This window comes from Pimephales promelas, chromosome 6 (genome assembly GCF_988280905.1).
Source record: "Pimephales promelas chromosome 6, fPimPro1.hap1.1, whole genome shotgun sequence".
NCBI classification, from domain to species: domain Eukaryota; kingdom Metazoa; phylum Chordata; class Actinopteri; order Cypriniformes; family Leuciscidae; genus Pimephales; species Pimephales promelas.
Window position 1 is genome coordinate 14,112,991 of NC_142774.1, and position 24,625 is coordinate 14,137,615.

General features: G+C 36.6%; 1 protein-coding gene across 2 annotated transcripts; it reads right to left on the reverse strand.

The window, feature by feature from the left end:
- Positions 1–397: 397 nt before the first annotated feature.
- On the reverse strand, positions 398–22,392 carry galnt7 (UDP-N-acetyl-alpha-D-galactosamine: polypeptide N-acetylgalactosaminyltransferase 7). Of its 2 annotated transcripts, none has more exons than XM_039691172.2 (12): positions 21,953–22,392; positions 19,547–19,995; positions 14,599–14,765; positions 10,312–10,442; positions 10,154–10,233; positions 8,342–8,524; positions 6,535–6,652; positions 3,780–3,902; positions 3,430–3,648; positions 3,228–3,326; positions 3,020–3,148; positions 398–1,358 (listed from the first exon to the last, which is right to left on the reverse strand). In XM_039691172.2, exons 1-12 carry the CDS (start codon positions 22,076–22,078, stop codon positions 1,221–1,223), a joined length of 1,962 nt encoding a protein of 653 aa, XP_039547106.2. In that variant the 5' UTR covers positions 22,079–22,392; the 3' UTR covers positions 398–1,220. The 2 variants fall into 2 exon arrangements, with proteins under 2 accessions (XP_039547106.2, XP_039547099.2); XM_039691165.2 differs by lacking the exon at positions 8,342–8,524 and adding an exon at positions 8,001–8,183 and having other exon boundaries at positions 21,953–22,391.
- Between the last annotated feature and the right edge of the window lie 2,233 nt (positions 22,393–24,625).

The following is a 24,625-nucleotide window of genomic DNA, read 5'->3' on the forward strand; positions in this document are numbered from 1 at the left end:
AATTTTCTTCTTTAATGATGATTTTTATCAAACTTGTATATTTAAGTTCAGTAATTTCACTTAAATAATAATTAATAGGTAATTATTATTGTCATTTAAGTGAAATTACTGAACTTAAATATACAAGCTTGATAAAAATGATCATTCTAGAAGAAAATTTCAAATGGCACTTAGAGGCTTTTGCATCTGAACTCTTCATATATATATATATATATATATATATATATATATATATATGAAGAGTTCAGATGCAAAAGCCTCTAAGTGAAAATATATATATATTTCCATATATATATATGGAAACCAACAAAATTGCCAACTTAATTCCCTAGATCATCCTAAAGGTTGAAATATCAGTGCTTATAACCAACTAAAAACAAACTTTAATACAGCTACAGACTGGTAAAAATGTTCCATTTATTTTCTTGAGAAAACAGCCATTATAAGTTAGATATTTACACCTTCATTCGGAACCCCACCATATCTCAAAATGTTAATTTAGAAATAATCATATTTACATTGTACAAAACAAACAAAAATGTACACATTGCAATCATTCCCAACCTTAAAACACAACTTTGCTCCATTTACTTGTGATTTTTGGCCATGAACAGTATAAATCAATCAATGATTTTCACAAACAAGTAATGTTCCTCAACCAACCAAACATTTATGCAGTAGATAAAAATAAATGAATCACTTTTTTTTTTTTTTTTTTTTTTTTGACCCCTTGTCCTCATTTCCCTTGTCTTTCCACTTCCATTCTTTACCCATAGAATGTGGCAAAAAAATGTGCCATTGTGCCAAAGATGAAAAAAGTTCAAGTGGCAGGTTGACATCTCAAACAAAGTTCCAGTGTTAAAAAAATATATTATTCATCCCAGTACTTGATGGACAACCTTTACTTCATAATGGAGCAGCAACAGAAGTGGTATTAGATAATTTATCTCAGCACACATTGTGCACATTCTACAAAAGATAAACATTCTGTTAGGTAAACCCCTCCAATCCACAGATTACAAAAAAAAAAAAAAAAAAAAACCCATGCAATGGACACGGGATGAACCGATGTAAACATTGTCTTCAATGGAGAAAAAAAAAAGAATATGATCAGAGTTCAGTTGCGATGACTAAAACCTCATTAGCCAGTATACTGGTAAAACATGTTTCTGTAGTCAGTGGTTTTCCTTGAAGCATATTTGAAACAGTAAAGCCAGCTCTCAAACTGCCACAATATTGTTCATCTCCCACTTCTGCGAGCTCTTACTGTTGTCACAGTCAGTTATATAAACCTTGTGTAATACATCAGAGCGATCCAAACATTTCCCTGTAGGTATATGTGTGAATCGATGCAGATCCTACGAGAAATCAGAAGCGTTGGAAAAGTTCGGTGAAGAATTAATACAGAAAGGTACAGAATCAAGCTTGCTAAAACTTTACAATAAAAGTTACTAAATTGGGTATCATGAACTTAAAAAAACTACTTTACAGAATTATTAATGTATTCATGTATAAAATATTAATAATTGTCAATGTTTGTTAACTAAGGGATATTGTTTTATGTTTTACTAACTATGCATTAAAAGGATCAAAAGGGACTTTTACACAGTTAAAAAAAAATATAACGATATTCATCAATAAATCCTGAAAAAACATAGATAACAAGAAAAGCACAAAATCAGCATATTATGATTTCTGAAGGATCATGTGATGCTGAAGACTTGAGTAATAATGGTGAAAATTCATATTTGCCATCATAGTAATAAATGACATTTTAAAAAATATATTAAAATAGAAAACAGTTATTTTAAATTGTAATATCACAATATTACAGTTTTTACTGTATTTTTCATCAAATAAATGCAGCTTTAGGTGAACATAACGGACTTGAAATGCTAAAGTTTTTTGAAATGCTTAAGTTTTTTTCATTGTTAGATCTAGCGATTACATGCACTACTGTTAAACTTTATTGTTAAGTGTCATCTACAGTTTAATTTGTGTATAGGGCATTATTAAACTTAAACAATTATTCTAAAATATTTTGATGCAATCAACATGTGGTAAAAATGGTGGTTTTGTTGATTAGGGGCTCATTACAAAAGAGTAGGGCTGGGTAATAAATATCGATTTCTCGATATTAATCGATTCTCATTTTTACGAACCGATATCGATTCTTAAATCTCAAGAATCGATTAGTCATCCTGTTTCATTTGAATGAATGGAACATTGTATCGCGGCTGCATGCATCCAAAAACTCACCATAATCTTTGTCCTTTGTTACTATTGATATGAAACAAAGTCTAAATTTTCAAATTGTGTCCATTTTCGTTAGAAATTCAAAAACATAAATAGCTGATCTCTCTTCCGGGTTAATAATACCAGTTACAGCACGAAATAAACATGAACGAGCATCTGAACGTGTGTTAAAAGATAGAGTACAACTTATCGAACTCCGTATCATGTCACATTGATACGCTCAATCAGCATTTCAACCGTGGAAAGACGTCAGTTAAACAGCTTGTAATCAATGTATCGTCATATATTTACCTCAGAAAACCCACATAAACTCGTTAGTCAGCTAGAAAAAATAAACTCTAGAGAGGAGCATTTTGCTAAATATATACACCATATTACATATGCATTATAATCTTAATGTTCTTCAATATTTAATGCATATTTGAATAAATCTGGCAATTTTGACAGCCACCATTTAAATGTTTATATTTCATATGATCTTCTTATTATAAAAATAAATAAAAGTGTAATTTAAGTGTTTGTATAGCTACAAAACAGTTAATTATTACCTTCATGATATAGGCTAATGAAGCCTAGGCTACAACTAGACTCCCATAGTTTACAGTATTAGCTAAGAGATTTGATTTCCTTGTGAAAATTTGCCATTTATTGTAACTGATATCCAAAATAATCAATATTGAATTGAATCGAAATCGAATCGAATTGTGAAATTTGTGTCAATACCCAGCCCTACAAAAGAGGGTCGCAACCTGTTGTGACATACCTTAAAATATTTCCATTCCGTGTACTCGTTCAAGTTGCAGTGTGTTATGATGACGGCAGTTCCATCTCCTCCTTTTGTCAGGCACTGGTCGTACTGCATGAGTTGGTTTGCTTCATTAATTCTGAAGAGCTGAAAAAATGCCAAATTGAAATGAGATCAAAAACTTGTTCTAAAAGCACAGTACTGCTGCTAAAACTTTTCCCTATACCTGATTTCCACCCATTCTGTGACAAGGCCCAATCTCGACATTGCCACCATTGGTGTGGCCCATGCTGTCAATGCAGTAGCTGGTCTCAAACCCACGGATCTGTCGAAAGAAAAATCGACTGAATAATGACAAATTCCACAACATTCACTAGCCCTTCAACAAACTGCATTTACTCCATTTCTTCATTAACTACTATATGCACCTCTCCCCATTCAACATTCTTTGGAGGAAGTGGGTAATGTAGAGGGATGTCATAGGCGATCTCCTCCATGAACCACTTGAAGCTCTTGCAGCGATGTTCCTCTCTGAACTTTTTCAAGCTGCTGATGTCCCCGTAGGCCAGCGTGAGAGTCTCAGGCCGACTGGCGTAGAAATAGTCCTTATACTCATCCCACCACACCTCCACGACCCGCACATAGTTCTACATGCAGCCAATAAGGAGAAGGGAGGTTACAGACTAGATTAAAGTTTATCAGTAAAGTATAGCTTTGACCCAGTTTTGTTTTCAGATTCAGAAAGGTCTGATTATAAAATAAAAAGAGTAAAACTGACCTTCAGTGTGGGGGATGAGCCTACATGAGCAGGAGGTGGGTTTCCTTGCCAGCCCTGCAGACGGTAGATGTGCCCCACCCGTGAACATGGCACGAACAGAAGCTGCCCACCACATTGCCATATCTACACAGGACACACACATGGCTGGGATTCAGAAATTGTCCATGTACAAAAACTGCTCAAGTTGGCTAACTGTGTTGCTCTGTGCAATTATTGTAGAAGAAATATCACCCTGAAGAAGGTTATTTTGTAATAATGATATTTGTAAATCCCCTCACGCATTTGTGGATTTTGAATCACTTCTGGTGTTGATGGTCTAACTCTAACAAAATCCAAATTTTAAACATATTTTACTGTAGAAATATTATGGGCTTTAGCCTTACACTTCCTATTTGAGCCAATGCAGATGAACCATAGACAGAGATGAACGTGAATGATAAAAGTTAATTCAGAGCAAGACCGCCCCAGTGTAAAGCCTAACGTGATTGGTTGTAGCGAGAACATGCTACGATTGGTCAGCTCAATGTGGCCGTTACCTGATTGGCTTGATGCACAGAAAGTGGTTCACAAATAAATCCCAGGCAGAGTTGTAAATGTATTTTTTATTTTTTTTATTTGCAAATCTCATTTTATCTATTTGTGAGTTTTATATATTTTTGTGAAACTCTTTACATTTATTTGTGGATCATAATCTATTTATTTGGAATAATGCAACAATTCTCACCCCATGCAACACTATTAGGGCCCTATGAAATCCGTTTTATTTTTTCCCAAATTCCGTTTTATTTTTTTTATGACGGGTTGAGGGGTTTGTGTCGCCCAAATTTGCTTCCCCCGGTCTGCATTTTCACCAGACATACGTTCATCTCCCACACAAAAACAGAATTTCAAACCAAATATGGAAAATTCCACGAAATTCCGCGTTAACACTAGATTCCGCGTTAATTGGCCAATTCCGCGATTCCGTCCGCAATTTCGTTATCGCGAAAATCATAGGGCCCTACACTATCAACGGCAAAATTAATCTGCAGCAGTCGCGTGATATAGATCAGTGATCTTTAGATCAAGTTTATTTTTATGTTAATTTTTATTGCAGACATGCCAACCTTGAAATTAATTTGAGTAGTATCAGTCTGGGGGGGCTCTTCGCATGACACAAACACACATGCGTCTTGCATTGCCTCAAAAAATTATGACCAAAAAAAAAATATATATATATATATATATATATATATATATATATATATATTTTTTTTTTTTTTTTTTTTTTTGAGACAAATGCAAGACACACAAACACATGCCTATCTCCATTAATTCTAGTTTTGACTTCTAAAGTTTTAAAATTTAACTTGCATATAATGTGTGCTGGTCAAGTAGTCTAAAATTGAGAAACCCCTTGAAAACAGTAAAAAATACAACAACAAATAGATGTGTATAAAGGTCCCATTCTTTGTGATCCCATGTTTCAAACTTTAGTTAGTGTGTAATGTTGTTGTTAAGAGAATAAATAATATCTGTAAAATTATAAAGCTCAAAGCAACATATTTTATTTAACAGAAGTAGCCTATTCGAAGTAGCCTCGAACGGCCCATTTGGACTACATCCCTCTACTTCCTTCTTTAATGATGTCAGTAGAACAGTTTTTGACTAACGTCCACCCACAGGAATGCTCCCTCAACTCATGCACTTCTTTTAACTTACTGTGTTTACTCAGCTCTTACGGTGATTTTCTGAAGTAAAACTGACGCTTCATCGTTTGTGTGATGTACAATAAACTTCATTAAACTCATCAGTATATGTTTGATCATCATTCAGACCTGGTCTGAAACGGCAGACTTGTAGGCTACAAATAAATAATGGATACATACAATCAGATGACAAATACATTATAATAATCATAATTAAACTATACCTGTTCCATCTCTATACAGCACTCTGACTCTGTAAGCATTATTGTCCGACTCAAAATGAACAACGTTACTGAGAGTTTCTGATATTATCATCATTCCGTCAGATGAAATTGTCCTGAGAGACTGAGCGCAAGCTCATGAAGCTCCGCCCCCTGTGCCGGCAGCAGCACCTTATTTGCATTTAAAGGGCACACACTAAAGCAGCTCGTTTTTCTGAGCCCCAAAAAATGACAATTTAAACATGCTGTAAAAAATGATCTGTTGGGTATTTTGAGCTGAAACATACATATTCTGGGGACATCAGAGACTTATTTTACATCTTGTGAAAAGGGGCATAATACGGGACCTTTAAGATAAAGCTACATAATTTATTATTCCATGGCAATATCCAAATATGATATTAAATCCCACAAAAAGGGCTTCAACAAACAGGTGCACAAAGGTGTCACCAGGTTTTTGCATAATTTAAAGTGACAAATTGTCAAGTCAAATGCGTATCCGCTATATAAAAATGCGGATGGGTCAGCAGGTCTGTTATTGAGATGTTAATGCACTTTGAGACATAAGGATGTTTAACGCCATCTCTCATGACACTTTTGTTTGCTTCTTGCTGTAAGCGTTCATGTGTTTTGGAGGTGTGGCTTTGTAGACACTCTAAAGGAAGGGTGGGATCTAATGTTTTCAAAGCTAGCTCGCCATTGCTAGCCTCTCCAAAAATGACCGACTCTACCTTAAAAAATAAATAAATAAATAAAATGTAGGAACACAGAATTAACCTCTATGCAAACTTAACTAAACTAGTAAAACTTTCAATTGAGAAAACTATGATCAATTTCTAGGTTTACCTTGTAGGAGATCTCAAAGTTTTCTCCTCCCCAGATCTGAAGGCCTGGATCATAGAGGCCCAGCTCGAAAAAGAATTCTCTTTCTATTGCGAAGAGTCCTCCAGCCATGGCAGGAGACCTGGCAAACAAATTCACTCATCACGATTGTTCAGCCTTTACTTTTCACACACATACAATACGCTATTTTACAACATTAAAGGGATACTCCACTGTTTCTTTTTTCATATTAAACTATGTTATTCTCTTAACTAAGTCGAGTTGATACAAAAGCACAACTTTTTATTTTGTATCACCATTCTTGGTCGAGTTACTCTACTCGTGAATCTGTATTTAAATAGGGAAAACGTGGAGGTGTTTGGTCGCTTCTCTGTCTGGATCCTAATGAATGAACTGGGCTGGTTAAGTGCTATCAAAGTGTCTCACACGTCAGAGTGATTGAGTGCACGGATTGAGACAAAAGAGGTATGCATCAACTCGTCTTAGTTAAGGTAATAACAGTTTAAAATGAAAAGAACGGTGGAGTATCCCTTATAAAGATGAGGATTTGTTCAGACAGGCAGTAAAAATCTGAAATCAATTTAGTAGTTTGTAGTCTGAATTAATGAAAAACAGTGAAAACAAACTGCAAATATGCACATCACAGCTGATGACTACAATTAATTTACTCCTCTTTGAGAGAAAAAAAAAAGAAAATAATTTACGGGAAAAAAAGGATTTCCCTGCAGTGTGAACAAAACCGAAGAGACACCAAAACAAACAGTAAAAATTTCATCATGGATTTCGCAGACGCTTTTATCCAAAGCAACTTACATTGCATTTGAAGGTACACATTTACATTCTTATCAGTTCTTGCTTTCCCTGGGATTTGAACCCATGACCTTGGCATTGAAAGCGTGTCATGTTTTGTCTCAGTGCCTACATAATTCTGCAAAATTTTGGTGTCTCTTTTTACATTATATTACCCATAGAATCAAACATCAGACAGAGTGCACAGAAAATAGCATAAATGTAAAGATGAAGCTCTAGTGAAAATTCAAGCAGCAACAGCATACACACCTTCCTTTGCTTGGTGGCACATATGCGCACTTAGGTTGTAGACTTATGCCAAGTCACTACCAAAGAAGAGATTAGTTGGTAGACAAGAGAGAATGGAGACTACATGCAAAGAGAAGCAGAAACAAGGTCTGGGAGTAGTTCGTTTCTAAATTCTAGTAGTCGAGCGACTCAACCAAAACAGCCATAGTGGAGTCATAATATATGAAGCATTTTATTTAAATCACTTCATTGTTTTATGACCACTTCATAGTAGTTAGTATGCAGCATGAGCATCAAACGAGCTGAACTGTTAAAGAAGCAGAGATAAGCAGACCACCACCAATCTTTACAAGAGAGAGAGAGACAAAGTCTCTCCATTTAGGCGTGTTGTGGTCAGCCCTAATCAGCTCAAGATTAAGGCTCTAAATTACCGATAAGGCTCAGTTCTAGTTAGTCTCTTCTGCTTCTCCTTGTCACCCAGTGGCACACGTTTCCAAAGCATGCTCCAGTCCCATGCTCCTCTGGCAAAGCCATCCTCGTCCCCGCCCCCCTGGGGCTCGATGGTATAAGTCTTGCCGCTAATAGAATCTATGAGAGGCACTGTGCACACCGTTCTGAACATAGCCACAGAGGATGGAGGAGAGACAAGGGGGGAATCCATGCAAGCAAACATGGACACACACACACAAGAGGGTGGGGGAGACAAAACAAGACAGAGAGAGAGAGAGAGAATGGATTAAATGATCATGCTTATAGGAGAGTGGAAGTTTACCGATAAGGCTCGGTCTTATGCTTTCTCTTAGCCTTCTCCCTGCTGCTAAGAGGGACCCTTTTCCACAGGAGGCTCCAGTCCCAGGCGCCACGCGCCAGGCCTTCCTCGTCCCCGCCCTGCTGTGGCTCTATGGTATAATCATTGCCGTCTATGTAATCTATCAACGGTACTGTGCAAACCGTTCTGCAACATTAACACAACACAGTATTAACAATACATTTAGGATTAAAAAAAAAAACACAAAAAAAACACACACAACACACCTGTGTAGTGTACTAGAAATAAAATGTAAAAAACAAATAATAATAATATTATATATATATATATATATATATATATATATATATATATATATATATGAAGAGTTCAGATGCAAAAGCCTCTAAATGCCATTTGAAATTTTCTTCTTTAATGATGATTTTTATCAAACTTGTATATTTAAGTTCAGTAATTTGTGAAATTACTGAACTTAAATATACAAGTTTGATAAAAATCATCATTAAAGAAGAAAATTTCAAATGGCATTTAGAGGCTTTTGCATCTGAACTCTTCATATATATATATATATATATATATATAATATATATATATATATATATATATATATATATATATATATACACACACACACACTGTATATGTTTTTTGTTTTTTTTTAATTTCATGTCCACAAAACCAAGTCACGTGGTCAAACCAATACAAGGGGATATATCATAGAGGAACTGCAGCCCTTCTTTAAAGTATTTTAATTAATTTTACATTTTTATAAGGCAAGATTAGTTGAAGACTGAAGATTATTTTTTAAAGACTGAGTCTTTAAAAAAAACAGTTAATGATATTTATTAATTCATGATATTTATACAAAAAAAAAAAAATGTGTTCGCCTAAAATATCTTTTCAAATTTATTTTCAAAAGAATGACTTAGATTAATCTGAACTAACTCTATAGCAGCAGATACTAATGGCTATTAAGACAGCACCACTTACTTGCGTTAATACAGCGTTTTGTTTTTTACGAATACGACAACCCTATTCTATAAGCAAACTCGACACCAGCACATTTTCAGGACTCACAACTGCATTTTCGAGAAAGCCACGCTAATTGAACGGAACCGCACTGGACAACTAGTTGTCTGCCACGTCATGTAATGTGAGAGCCACAGTGAACTATATCATCAAGGGTTTAGTTCACTTAAGGAGACGGAGACGCACGCTGCTCAACCATACTGTACTCTCTGAACTAGTTACTGGTTACTAAGCATTTAAAGTCCTTGTTGCTTATTTAAAATATCAGATGGATGAACTCACGTCTTGATTGGACCCCTTTTATTTAACAACACAGTGTCATTTGTGATAAAACTTCCCGATGTTATGGAAATCACCATTTTTGCAACTGTTTCTGAATATGGTTGAGAATTCTGAAAATGACTCGTATTAAGCGGCGCTGCCTTACTAGCCATTAGTATTTATTTTTGTTTAGTACGAAACACGACAGTGGATTAGGAATGCATTAACACGCAGTTACAGCTCTAATTATGATGTGAGCACTCAGATGTTTTTGAGGAGCAAGGTAAATGCGATGTTTAGGTTATACCACATGACCTTTTTTAATTTCATTAAATATAAACTTTTCTTTTAAAACAAGTTTTTTTTTTTGTTGTTTTTTGTCTTTTAATAAACCAACATGAATAGGACGAGAACATTTCTAAGAACACATGCACATTAAACAAAAAATATTTTGACAAAAGACAAATGTATCTTCAAAGTCTCTTTTTTAGTGAGCACAAAAGCAGCCTAGAGCTTAAGTCATACCTGTCTTTTGAAATGGGGGCCACCAATGGGGCGTACCAGTTTATCCCAACTTCACAGTGAGCATCCAGGTAGATGAGCACCTGAGGACAGAACCACAGCGTGAGACAGCTACATTTATGCAGCACCATTAAACAGCATGTTATTAATGGGGCCCATACCTGTCCTAGAGTGGCTTTGCGGGCTCCTATGCTCCTGGCCTGGATCAGACCCTCTCTCTTCTCATTACGAAACAGTTTGACCAACCCATTCCATTGTTTTATATACTCCTCCAGCCTCTCTTTAAGATGAACTAGATAGAGAACACATACAAACACTTTAAGGCTTTGTCTACACTGACAGACACAACAATGTCTTTATTTTTTATGTTGTCAAATCACCTCATGAGCTCCATGGGGACATAACATGAGCAAATGGCAAAATTTCCAGCTTTCTGCCAGCTCTTGTTAATTATACCTTGCTACTCAGTTGTAATATAGGGTTATTGGCATATTGTTCAAACCTACATCATTACTACAGCAGCCAGTGAGTGTAGATATAGCAGACATCGATTATGTCTAAGCAACAGAGCCGATTTGACCACTTGTGAAATAACAGTGCAGACAGTCAGCCCATAAGATTGCATTTGAAAACCAAATCGAAACTGTGTGCAGCATGAACAAAGTTTTACTGACCTTTACTAAAAAGTTCATAAAACATTCTGAGCCTATACGCTCTTTATCGATTCTTATCGGCTAATTCTGCAGGACTGCATTCATTCATAGTTCCCCTGTGAGCGATCTCTTAAAGAGTAATGATCTCCATTCAGTAACAGTCTGCTTGCCCCATATTAATGAACAAGCGCTAAGCATTAGTCTTCAGGCAAACTGCCTACAGGTTGTGGCGAAGATATGTCTCTTTCACTCATGCGTGCAGAATAGACTCTCAGGAGAGAGAGATATCAAAAAAATAAAGCCATTCATCATTTCCTTAAACCTGAAAAACCAGTAACAGCTGAAAGACAACATGCAAACCCCAGAGCATTTTGGACAAGAAAGCAAAAAAAAAAAAAAAATAGGGTGCACAACAGCTTCTGTATTTAAATCAAGTGATATTAAACTTATTTACTATCTATTTGCATGTTATTGATCTTATTTTGAACAATTAATATGTGCATCCATATACATGCATACATATCTGACATTGTAATTGGTTAAGGCTCTGGAGCTTAGGTTTGCTCATATTCAACCATAAAAAAACAACATTTATGAGACAGTTCTTGTTGCTGATTTGTGATGTTATTTAAATTTGACTGTGGCAAGCAATTTTTGAGATTTCAGGATTCCCCCATTCAAGTAGATAGGACTTAAGGGCCTTTCACACCAATCACGATAACTATAAAGATGCGTTGGTGTGCGTCCATACCAACAGACTGATCTCATGAAGTAGCATGTGTAGACACGCCAATTCGTATTTCCATTTTTGGCGTGCCATCAAGACGCATAATCGCTTTTCAGCGTGTTTATGAATGTCGTTGACTTAACGTTATTACTGTATATATGACTTACCTCAACCCCGTCCCTAAACCTAACCGTCACTGGGGTTAATGGCATTTATGATTGTTCCCTTACCATCTTAGGAAAAAAAAAAAAAGATCGCTCCCCAGATGTAGATCTACATTTTGCTTCGTTTCGCGGGGACATTTGACGGCATGTACAGACATGCAGAATCACTCGGACGTTAATGGCGTAGACATACACGCATACACGCGGATAGCTCAAAATGCGTAGAGATAACACACCACTTGACTCGAAAGTGGCGTGTATGTTTACGCAAAAGTCATGATGTCATGTTGGCAGGAGCCATCTTTGGAAAACAGTCACGACAAGTCAAACCACGAACGACGTGCTGAGTGATCTGAACTGTATGAAGTTCAGGAACTGTATGAACAGCGTTCGGGGATTGAGTTATCGAGACTATTTTCTAAGATGGCTCCTGTCTGTATACACGAAGTGAACTGTCTTTATAAAGTATCTTCTTTTTAAACGGTCTGTACACTTACAAAGTTCTCAATGCTTCGTTTTTGCATGTATAGACCCTCATTATGTTACTGTGTTAGTGTGGGGCTATTTTGAGCCTTGTAAGTGGTATAAACTAGCAATTTTTTTTTTACTTAGTCAATGCCCCAAGTACTAGCATTATACGCTAAACAGTTTTTAGAGATAAAACTTTTATCATTCCATTATCATGAAAACAAATCTCAGAGAACGGTTGACTAGGTACCGATGTTTTATCAGACCAAAGGTTCATTTGCACCGGCGTTCTCCTTTAACTTCTCTGGAATGTCATCTGCCATTTTAAATGCGCGAGACCTTTAAATTAGAATGGATTCTGATTGGTTGTCAGTGTTTTATCGTTGGACAGCTGGAAAGTGATCCCAACGATATCGTTCCTCATATCTTTATCGTTATAGCTGTGGTGTGAACTCTGTTAGTCTTTAATATGGAGAACGATTTTTAGAATTATATCTTTATAGTTATCTTTATAGTTATCATGCTTGGTGTGAACAGGCCTTTAATCTTGGATGCAAGCTCATTCAGGTAATACCTCCATCCAATCAACAACCGACTGATAAAAACAAGTACCTGCCTGCTGTACCTTTTTTTTTTTTTTTTTTTTTTGATAATCCATTTCACATTTCAATATGGAACAAATCTGTTGCTACTTCAGTTCTCACGACTGAATCAGTGCAATGTTTGCTGTCATATGAGCTCGCAGGTGATTTTTTTTTCCTTTTGGGAGAAATTGCATGTAAACTGATGATGCTTGTATGATCATGACTCGCGTGTTATGAGAGGAATTACGAGCCGAGCACATTATGAGCACCTCCCGATTTTTTTTTAAAACATGTACAAAAAAAAAATAAATAAAAAAATTCAGGGAGTTGACATGATTTTGACCAGTGTCCCCAATCTGCCCTCTATTGCCCATATTAAAACACAACCACTTCACATAAGCTAGATCTATGAATATTACTACAGCCTAATGCATTTAGTGCTACTAATACAGCACCCAGGCTTCTGAATAGCTCACATAAGTTTCAGCACCTCACTCCTATTTTGATCTCCTTGAAATGGTTGCCGGTGAAATTTAGAGTAGAATCCAAAATATTCACCCTGGTTTTTAAATCCTCACATAATCTTGCTGAGTAGGTGCATTCACACAACTCTTTGTGACCACTCAGATCAGGACATTTAGGAATGCCATCCATCCCTAGATCCAGATTGAAACACAGTGGTGATCAAGCTTTTTCTATTGCTGGTCCAACACTCTGGAACAATCTCTTTTTATTTTAAGTCTATGCTTAGATCAAATTTTCTTGGTGTTGTTAGTCTAAAATGTTGTTGTTGTATTTTATCTATCTATCTATCTATCTATCTATCTATCTATCTATCTATCTATCTATCTATCTATCTATCTATCTGATTGTATTTATTTATAGTATAGCATAGCAGGTATAGCACTTTGGTCAACCCATGGTTGTTTTTAAAATGTGCTTTATAAATAAAGAAAAGAAAGATTATCAGGTTAACTGACGTGTAACGTGTGCAATCGTTCATGTCCTCCCGAGTGTCCAAACTTCCACAGTGTACGCCCGCCTTAGAGTCAGAGAAACACCCATCGGGCAACGAGTGGAAAACAGTAAGCACGCGCTGTTTTGTTTATGGTTTTTTATACCTGCAGTTTTAGTTTCACGTTCTCTTTTTGAATGACGAATACAGATGTATCTGCTTAAATGGACAGTTAGGCCTATCTCCCGACTCCTTTACACGCAGAACGCAGATGCTACTTAACAGTCACTTTTACTCCTTCCAGTGTGTTCAAGCACACATCAGCATCGTATGATATTACTTTTTTCTAATTTCTAATCTAATTTATAGATTAATTCAGAATACATACAATAAAACTAGAAAGTTCGAAGTAAAAAAACAGTAATAAACACTTCACTTAAATTAATTGGTTAATCTTTTTTTTTTAAAACAGTTTCTTCTAAATTACCAAACAGGATGCAATAACCAATAAAATAAAACAATTCAGACTTATTGGTATTTGAGGAGGACTGGAAAGTGTGTTTGATTATTGCTTGTTTGCTTGGCTGTTGCAACAATAAAATGTGCAAGGGACATAAAAAAAACAGCAACACTACTTCCAGTTACTACATCTACATTGATTCGAAAACAGCTGAGAGCTACAGTCACAATACTTGTAAAATGTCATTATAGTTCCTTTGTGATTGTTAATTTAAAAACTACCAGCATCAGTGCACTTTGTGGTGCAAATATGACTTTAGTTGTCAGACCTGATGCTTTTTTTTGCACAAGCATTGTGCTGTTTAAAGAATAGTGCAAACCACAGACATGTGCTATTTAGAGTATCTGATGAAGAAATGAAAACGCTGCTCACACTACCTTTGTTACTGAAGTCATCAATCATGACTATCTCAGCCAGGTATCTTCTTGGGGTTCTTTTGATGACACTGTGCACTGTCCTCATCAGGGTGGACCAGCCCTCATTATGGAAGACAATGATCACGCTGGAGGTGAGGAGGTTGTCATCATAGTGCCAGTATTTACACCTGCAGACAATATAAACAGCTATAGAACAGACTCTGTACTGGAAGTGAGTGTTGATGTTATGTGTGCGTGTCTGGTCTGCATTACTGTTCACGGGTTTGCACGCGAATACACAGCTTGTCATGTGTTAGCAGTAGATTCTTACACACTGGCATGCACCTCTATCCAGTTAAAGATATTTGTGCGACAGGAAACAGCAACTTTGCTCACGGTTTCCTCCGCACAGGGGGAAAACAATGCCCAGTTACACTTCCTCATTCTCTTTCTAAGCTTGAAATTAAAGTTTCTTTATTCAGTTTTATTCACTTGCAGTAAATAATATATTTGTGTGTGGGACTGGGGGAGGAATGCTGTTTAGAACTACATGTAGAATTGCACAAACTCCATGCTATTTTATGAAGCTTTGAGCTTCCAGACACCCTAATATATTTGAAATATAGAAAGAGGTGGGGAAAAGGCGCCTATTTGAGCTATGAAACTGAAGGATATGCATGCACAACCAATTTGGCTTTGTGTGTAGGTTCTAGGTGGGCTATTTGTACTAGGGCTTAAAGGGATAGTTCACGCAAAAATCTAAATTCTGTCAGTATTTACTCACCCTCATGTTGTTCCAACCCCGTAAGACCTTCGTTCATCTTCGGAATACAAAATAAGATATTTTTGATGAAATCTGAGAGCTGGATCACTCCTCCATACTAGTCCATAGGCTTCTTAAGGGATTGAAACTTGTTCCTCGAAAAGTTATTAAAGAAATTGTTTAAGAAAAATAGTCCAAGTGACTACAGTTGTGCGCAAAAACAAAACAAAAATAACGACTTTAGTCAACTATTAATTTCCTTCTCTGTGGGTCTCTCTCGATTGAGCTCACTACTGTAACGGTGTAAGCTTCTGTTGTTGTACGTCACACGCCAATAGTGATCATACGTGTCACACTACGTTAACTGACTAGAGGCCCACAGATGAATAGTTGAAATAAAGTTGTTATTTTTGCTTGTTTTTGTGCTCAAAAAGTATTCTCGTCGCTTGATAAACTTAAGATTGAGCCACTGTAGTCACTTGGACAATTTTAACGATGTCTTTAATAACTTTTCAGGGCCGGCAAGTTTCATTCCCTTACAAGCCTATGGAGGAGTGATCCAGCTCTCAGATTTAATTTAAAAAAATGTCTTAATTTGTATTCCGAAGATGAACGAAGGTCTTACGGGGTTGGAACAACATGAGGGTGAGTAAAAACTGACAGAATTTTCATTTTGGGGTGAACTATCCCTTTAATATATAGTTCTTACATACATAGTACAAACAGAAGTTTTAAAGTAAAAGTTTGAAAAACAAAGAAAATATATTGATGAGGAATTTCTTGATGCCTTTATGTAAAAATTATTTTTTACCATAGATTTACCTATGCATAAGACTGATTAAAACACAAAATGTACCTCCTAAACCATAACAAATATTGTTTCCTGCCTGCAACAATAGACTGCCAGAGCAATACTTTCTTTCTTAAGGTGATTTAACCTCTTTTTAGCATCAGACTTAGGTTCCAATGTTTTTAAGTGTGCAGAGACCTAACTTGTGTATTACATAGCACAGTAAAGCCACTTAACTGGAAGAACAACTCACTCCCATGGCATTCAATCTCGCTGGAGATGAAGGTGTGTTGCACTACTTGTAAACACGCAGTCACCATCTGACTGCTAATACTAACTGTTCTTCTAAACAACATGGATTCTACATAGTTACACGTCTTAGCTAATTTTAGCACTGAATCTCTGAGGTAATGGAACTGTTCGCTTGTGACGTCCATTTGTAGGCCAACTAAGAGGGCCAATTCATCATGAGTTCCCATGAAAATTTCCACTGCATCTTTGCCGTGCTGAAACGTTTTATGGGTGTGGATAAAAGTATTTATCCTTGGTAGTGAAAGCTGTATGTCAGGGTGTAGGATTAGAGGTTAGTTTCTGTTACAGCAATTCACCTTTCGGCACGCCCACTATATCGATCTGCAGCTATCTCTCTCTAAAATAGGGTCTTGCAAAGCTCACTTGAAGAGACTTGTTTTGCTCTACAATATTGGCTAAAATATTATACAGTTATACATCAAATGTGAATCTTAATAATAGTAGCAAAAAAAAATAAAAATCTAGAAGAACTACAATGGTTGTTGGAATCATGAAGCTCGTCAACCCTGTTCCTTGTGGTGGTTGTAGTCTTCTAAAACAAGGTCTCTTCAAAACAACCTAATGTAAACCACTCACCTTATTTCACTCATAAATTAAAAAGCAATTTCCATTGATGGCCATTCAAATGCAATTCCGACGAAATAACATTTTTTGAAAGTAACAAATTTGACAATTTAACATGTAAGTTATAGAGTATAGCCTAGAATATTTGGCTTAAAAAGCAGAAAATAGATGGATCATTGTGTGTCCTCGTCTGCTTCCTTTCATGTCACATATCAGTATAACTGCAAGGGAAGTTGTTGGCTCAAAAAACTTGTTTGTGCCAACAAACAAAGATTTAAAATTACAAAATTGATAAAGCTATTCTTACTTGACTTGACTAACATGCTGCAGTGTTGACTTATGAAGAAGGCATGATTAAATTATGAAATGAAGTAAAACATCACTACTAAAAAAACAAAGTGTGTAAACACTGACATCTTCAGACAAAAGTTGGTATCACAGAATACCCTTATCAACAATTTAGTTTGCCAAAGTATATACAACCAATACAAATGCCATACCGTAATCATTCTAATATCTATATAATCATAATTACGTCTGTGAAAAGTTAAAAATATATCTGAGCTCTGCTGAACTCTGAGAAGTCACATACCTGCAGGCTCACAACTGATCAGTACAAAAGGGCCATATTCTAACCAATGTTAATAATAATACTGCAAAAGATCAGCGGTGTTCTTTTTCCCAGTAACATTTAGTGCCATACTGCAAGTTCATAAGCTGTTGAAAACCTTTGCACCCTGCCTGTACCAAAGAACAGTGATGTCTATTGTTTCAGCCCTAATAGATTTCTCTACTAAAAAAAGAAGGAAGCAATTTTAAGAGAACATGTGTCGTTGTGTATTAAAAGCATCCTGGCAATTAAGTCAAAACGTGTAACAATGACATTACAACACAGCTGAATGAATGAGCATGAATGAGCATGACTGAATTTGGTTATATTTAGGATCATGTCCCTCAAATAGCACAATATTGTACCTGGTCGAGTTCAATTTCCAGGGAACAAGCATGCTGACAAAATGTATACCTTGAATACATTTTTAAAAGCATCTTCAAGATGTATACATATAATGTTTAGATAATAAGCTGGTTAAATAAGTTAAATACAATTATCATTAAAGGAATAGTTCACCCAAAAATAAAAAAATTACTCACCCTCATGCCACTCCAAACAATGATGGTAACAAAACAGTTTAGATTTCCATTGTACAGAAACATTTCTCAAAATATATTTTTTAAAGGTCATACAGAGAAAGAAAGTCATTCAGTTTTGGAATGGCATGAGTAAATGATGACAGCAAGTGAGTAAAAAGTGAGTAAATGATGACAGCATTTACTTTTTTTGGGTGAACTATCCCTTTAAAAGCCACCATTCAGGCTATCTGCAAAAGAAACAGCACAGACCAAAGCGCTATAAAATGCACTAATGATTAAACTGCTGATTGTGAAAACACTGCATGCTCTCTATACCATCAACTTTTGCCCAATGACAATGTATACTAACTAAGCGTGAAATGTAACCAATGATATTGTTGAATAAAAAAAGGAAATGAGTTTGTGTTCAAACTGGATAACCTTGGTCAACTCAACTATGAAGCTGAAGCTGTTGTTAAACCCTCAGGTAGAACATTTCTGAAGCTGTATGAGCTCATAAAGCAGTCTCAGGCAGATAATCCAGCTTTCCAGCTTGGAGGGGAGTTAATGAGAGAGACTGCGGCTTATCATTCAGCTGTGACGTGGCTAAACAACATTTTGGTGGCTGAGTTATGGCTATAATGTCTGGAACATTAGTAGAGTGCAGCAAATTATCTACCCTGTACTAACCGTCCTTTCAGTGAGAAGGGTAAATGCAAACAATCTATATACATATATCCAATAGTGTAAATAACAGCAGCAGCTTTAGGTTGGTAGTCCAAGGCATTGTTGTTTATCTGTACTTCTGGGGTTTTTCCCACCGGAGCCTAACTTTCGATTTCAAAATGGCAGCTGTGTGAAATCAGTTTATAGGATCCATTCCTTAATATACGGATACAACACGGTAGTGTTTGTATCCGAAGGAACTTTGATATTTACATACATGCTGTTTACAATACATGGTACACCGAAGTACTTCTATGTTCCATGGTCTTACTTGACAAAAATTATGTGAAATTTATGTGAGAAATTCAGGATTACCAGTTTGTGGGTGTGTGAACAGATTAAAGGAGAAATGGAAAATGACGTGGCTCAAAAGGAGGGTTTTCTTCCATTACTACACCACTGAAATAGCTTGTTTGAAAAGGTGTGACCTTATCGTTTTCATCTTTCTGGGTGTGATCACAAAAATAACTCAGCGAGTCAAGATGTCAAACTTGACTGTCTATAGTGTGTGGTCTGCGCATCTTAAAAAGAAATGTAAATAATTTTGTAAATGGATACTTTAGTCAAATAGCCTACATACTGAAACAAAAGAGGACCAACCTGTTAATATTAAATGAAGCCAAACACGATTTAAAACCATCAAAACACTGCAAAAAAAAAAAAAAAAAAGTCCTCATACTCACTCTTCATGCCGCAAGTCGCTGACAGTTCTATCCAAGGAGATCATATCGCTGGCAACCATATTAAAGCCGAATTCCTTGATGCTAGCCTGAACCGCATCTTTATACTCAGGTCCCAACACAAACGCTTTGCTCCCCTCTCCTGGTCCGTCCAGGGACCCCTGAGGCTCAGGTTCTTTAGGCTCAAAGTTCCCCAGAATCCCTTTTTTCAACACAGGTTCGCTAAAAACATTGGTGTGAGGCTTGAAGGTGACATATTGCTTTTGGATGACATTCTGTTGGTTCTGGGCTCTTAATTCAGGGTTTGGCTTGTCACCATTTTTCTGGCGGATAGACTCCAGATCAACCTCAACTCCTTCAACGTGGGGCCAAGGAACAACGGGCTTGAACTGGTCAACCATGTCATTATTGTGAGGGAGGGGCTGTAGAAGTTTATCTGCATCTCTTCCTGCCTATGAAATGAGACACATTTTACATTAGATGTTAACCCTATAAAGCCGTATCTACTTTTTTAGCAAAGTAAAAATCCCTTGAAATGCTCACCTTCAGATTGTGGTACACACAATTTCACTCTTTTTGATTTGAATTACTTAATGATTTTAATAAAGTAAACGTAACAATAACATTTATGTTGTCAAGGGGTTAGTTCACCCAAAAATAAAAATGATCACATAATTTAGTCACCCTCAAGCCAAGGTGTATATAATTTTCTTTTTTCAGCCAAACACAATTGGAGATATATTAAAAAAATATCCAAACTTTGTAATAGGTGATAATGTTAGTTTATAACTTCTGAAGCCTTCTGAAACGAAGCGATGCGTTTTTGTAAGAAAAATATCCATAATTATAACTTTATAAACTGTAATCACTAGGATAATGGAAAACAGCCATCCGCAAGTCCACGTGAGAGTTCTAGCATATGAAATACTAAGCTTAGCATAAGCTAGGTGAAAGTAGACGCATCTCGCGGTTCAAACAAATAGGGCTGGGCAACAAACTCAATCTTCTCCGACATTTCTTTTTAAAAATCCTCGTTTTAGACTTCTAATTCAATCGTGACAAAGTGTTTTGTTTTGCACTATCCTGTGGGCCGCATGCTTTCGCCAATACATGCGTCAGGTCAGGGCAGGGGTCACTCAACTCTCAAGTGAACATGCATACGACCATATAAAAGTAATAAATAAAACACATCGCTTCACTTCAAATAGCCTCAGTTTGAGCCTCTGAATAACATTAGCCTAAGCCAGTGGTTCTCAACTCCTGTCCTCGGGACCGACTGCTCTGCACATTTTGTATGTCTCTCTTATTGACACACTCAGTTCAGTTAATAGAGTCTATACCAAGCTGAGGATCTGAATCAGGTGTGTTAAATAAGGGAGACATACACAATATGCAGAGCAGTGGGTCCCGAGGACTGGAGTTGAGAACCACTGGCCAAAGCCGTTGACCCCCCCTCTTCGAATGTAAGATCCATTTTCTTGCTACATACCAGTAATCATGTACATGGGCCATACAAGTATTAGCCTACGTATTATTTCAAATGACAGCTTTACATATGTAAACACACACGCAATTTCAAATAAACATTTACATAAGCACACATTATGCAAAAGACAACCTGAGTGAAATGAGTAAACAAAAAAGAAGAAACAGTCCCAATGTGCTCCGTACAAAAGCAATGCAAATACATCCGCGAGAATTACACACCACAGAGACAAGCTACACCAGACTGGTGTTGACAGAAATGTGTCAATGTGCCACGTGTCACTTCCATTTCTGTGCAATCTCTTCTGAAAGCAAATAAATGTGTTTACATGTAGCCTAACACTTAGGTACTCATCTCGAGCTGATCATTTAAATTTAGTCTGCAAGAATATTGACCCCCTATTCGATCTTGTAGACCCCATTAGTAGGCTACATAATCAGTAAAGTTACTTATACAGCAAACCATCTAAAATAAACAGTTTACATTAAATGTTTATATTAAATAATTGACATTTTAAATTAAATGCACGTGTCTCAAATACGCAACCAGTGAGATAACTACATAAACGACCTTCCGGATTTTCGCTGAATTTGCTGCTAACGTTACTTATGAGGATGTAGACACTGACAGCGAAATGTAGCTATGCTAGTAGCTGACATCCATATCTGCGTTTTAAGTTTATTCAGAATGGAAATACATATTTAAATACTTCTCAAGATGAATAAAAACGTCCTGTGTCTGATTCAATCCATCGGTCAGTTCTTGCTGCTCATCTCCATGACAACCGCAGCAGTTAGCATGCTAATCATCATGCTAGCCGACCCTCCTGAATACTAAAATATGGCGAAATTAACAGCAAACACAGCGAAAACACTCACATCTCCAGATGAATAACGTTAACGACCATTAGAGTGATACTTTACCATTAAGCCAGCGAACGGGTTATCGTCGCCTGCCTTCGGTGTCAGGGATGACCAAAGCAAAACCAGACCCAAAAATGTGCCGATGACCAGTAAACTTCGAAGGATAAATCCAACCTTTAACCTCATTTTGGAAAAATCGGTTGAAAAATAATAAGAAAGAAAGAAAATGGAGATCTAGCACAAATAAATAAACACTCCGAAGCCTATATGGGCACATCGAATTCCTCCCTCCCTTCCTCTCACTCTCTTCTTCTTTCTCACTCTCTCTCTCTCCCTCCTCTGCTCCTTTATTCAATAAAACTCCCACTATCCTCAATGATTCAGTCACGAAAAAAAGCCATACAATAAGCAAACAGTTGCCTTGCCTGCGCGTGCGTGCATGCGCGCAACACTGCCATGAGGTCTAAACACACGGATGTGTGAATGAACACACGGACGTGCGGTGCGGAATAATTGATAGGACATAATAGGCCCGTAGAGATGTGCGGGGCGGAGACTTCCACAAGTGTTGCAGTATAGGCGTTTTACGCACAACTACTGCCAGCCAATTTGACCCTTCTCGCTTTGTGCCACGCACACATCCGTTTCGTAGGCTATCTGAAGAGACCGAGATGAACAAGGGTCAGAGATCAGATTCGTTCAGTATTCTGGATGTCGGGATGAAGTCAAAATGGAATTCTGTACGGAATATTGTAGTTGGGGAGACCGGGGATGAAAGTAACATATTTTGTGTGAGCATTAACTCAGTGGTTGTTTGTGTTATAGCTCTCAAAATTTGATACATTGTAGCCACATTTGTCAGCTAAATATAACTCACAGCACGCATGGGCAATCACAAATGGTGAGTTAAATGTCAAACAAAGAGTTCCGTTGTTACAACCCCACAGAATGGGGATAGATAGTAGCCTAGCATTGAGAGGTGATTTGCTGAAGTAAGATCCACGCAAACTTAAGCCAAGAATGTTATTGAAGAACAATGAATAACCCGTTTTGATTTAATCAAAACGGGTTATTCTTTGTTCTTCAATAACATTCTCAAAAACTATTGCTGCGTGTTTGTGCAGGGCAGGTCTACTGCATTCCTGTCACAAAACAGTTCAGTCAGTCACTATGTTGCCATCCATCCATTTGTGATATCACATAATAATAATAATAATAAAAAAGCTGTAGGCTATGGAAATGCAGAGATGTGCATAAATTCTGAAAATGTGCTCAAAAAAACGTATGTGCTCAATTAAGGTGGACAATGATGGTTGAACTATGATGGAAACAATATTTACAATAAATTCCCCAATGTGCAACAAAACTCACATGGTTTTGTCTTCACATGGGATGTGATTGATAGCTGGAATCATAAGGGGTTGGTTGTAACATTTTTAATGAATTGTTTCAACTTTCCCCAACCCTTAACTTAGCTTACTCATTTAACAGGTAGGTTTAAAGTTAGCATGGATGCAAACATCAAATTAAACTAGAGAAATTGCTACTTTAGATAATACAAGTCAAATAAATCAATGATTGTGTGACAAAAAAATAAATAAATAAAAAATTGGATACTTTGATTATTGAAAATAATCTTTTTGTTCATAAAATGTACAATGTTGCTTATAGTCACATGCCACTTCTCATGTGAACTCAAAAACGTTATGCGAGTGAATGATATTGATGACATCAGCACCGCTCTTTTCTGACTTATCAAACAGACAGTGTACAACTGATCCTGTGTTACAACACTTCCCTGTCTCCCCAATTTATTATAAACAGGGGGGGGCCCTCTTGTCAATTATTTATTATGCTGATATTTTCTGTGTCAATGGTCCACTTAACATTTACAACACTGTGTATGCTACGTAAAAAATTGAAAAGTCCTGGTGAATATGTAAGTACTCTCTGCCAGTAAGTGGCTCTAGAATAGCAGAATTATAGCGGTATCCGGTCACAACGGGGTAGAGTCACATTCTGTCACCCACCACTTAATTATGTGACCCTAGTACTAGGCGCTGTAGTGACGGTAGGGTTAGAATTAGAATTGGGTTTAATAGGTCGGATTAGCCCAATACAGTAGGATCACATAATTCAGTGGTTCAGAATTTGGCACAAATCCGGCAACCCCTGAGTAAGATGGAAACAAAAAATGCATTCGAAACTTTCCTGCTCGAAATGTGACGGGTTTACAGGTATGATATAAACACCATTTTGAAACATAAATTAATCATAATTCATCAGTATAGATCAAGCAATTGGGATAACTATTGGGTGACAGCAAACTGCTCTGAAAGTGCGAGTAGGCCTAGAACGTGCAACAGCACCATATTTTTACTTTGAAATGTGCAGTTTTCACATTTATTTAGTCTAATAATAATTAGTCATAGTCTTTTGAAGTTTATTGATCACGTCAAGCCATTGTGATTTTCCGCTGGTTCCTTAGAGATTTTCCTATGGGGTTTTAGAATTTGGTTTTTCGATTTATGTGTAAAATAAAACCTGTGGTAAACATAACTTGATGATACTTTGAAGTTTTATACATCTACAATGTAATGTACACACAGTGTACGTCGTAGAACAAAATGTCAAGTATTGTCAAGTTATGTTTACCGCAGGCTTTATTTTACTTATAAATAAATAAATAAAACATTCTAAAACCCCCAAGGAAAATATCAAAGAAACTAGAGG

Bases quoted from the DNA above. Each gene is read 5' to 3' on its own strand.
- galnt7 (XM_039691172.2), bottom strand. From the start codon at position 22,078: ATGAGGTTAAAGGTTGGATTTATCCTTCGAAGTTTACTGGTCATCGGC. The intron at 3,327-3,429 runs GTGCATATAGTA...TTCTTTCGACAG, and splicing joins AGAATGTTGAATGGGGAGAG to ATCCGTGGGTTTGAGACCAG. The intron at 3,149-3,227 runs GTATAGGGAAAA...GCATTTTTTCAG, and splicing joins ACAGAATGGGTGGAAATCAG to CTCTTCAGAATTAATGAAGC.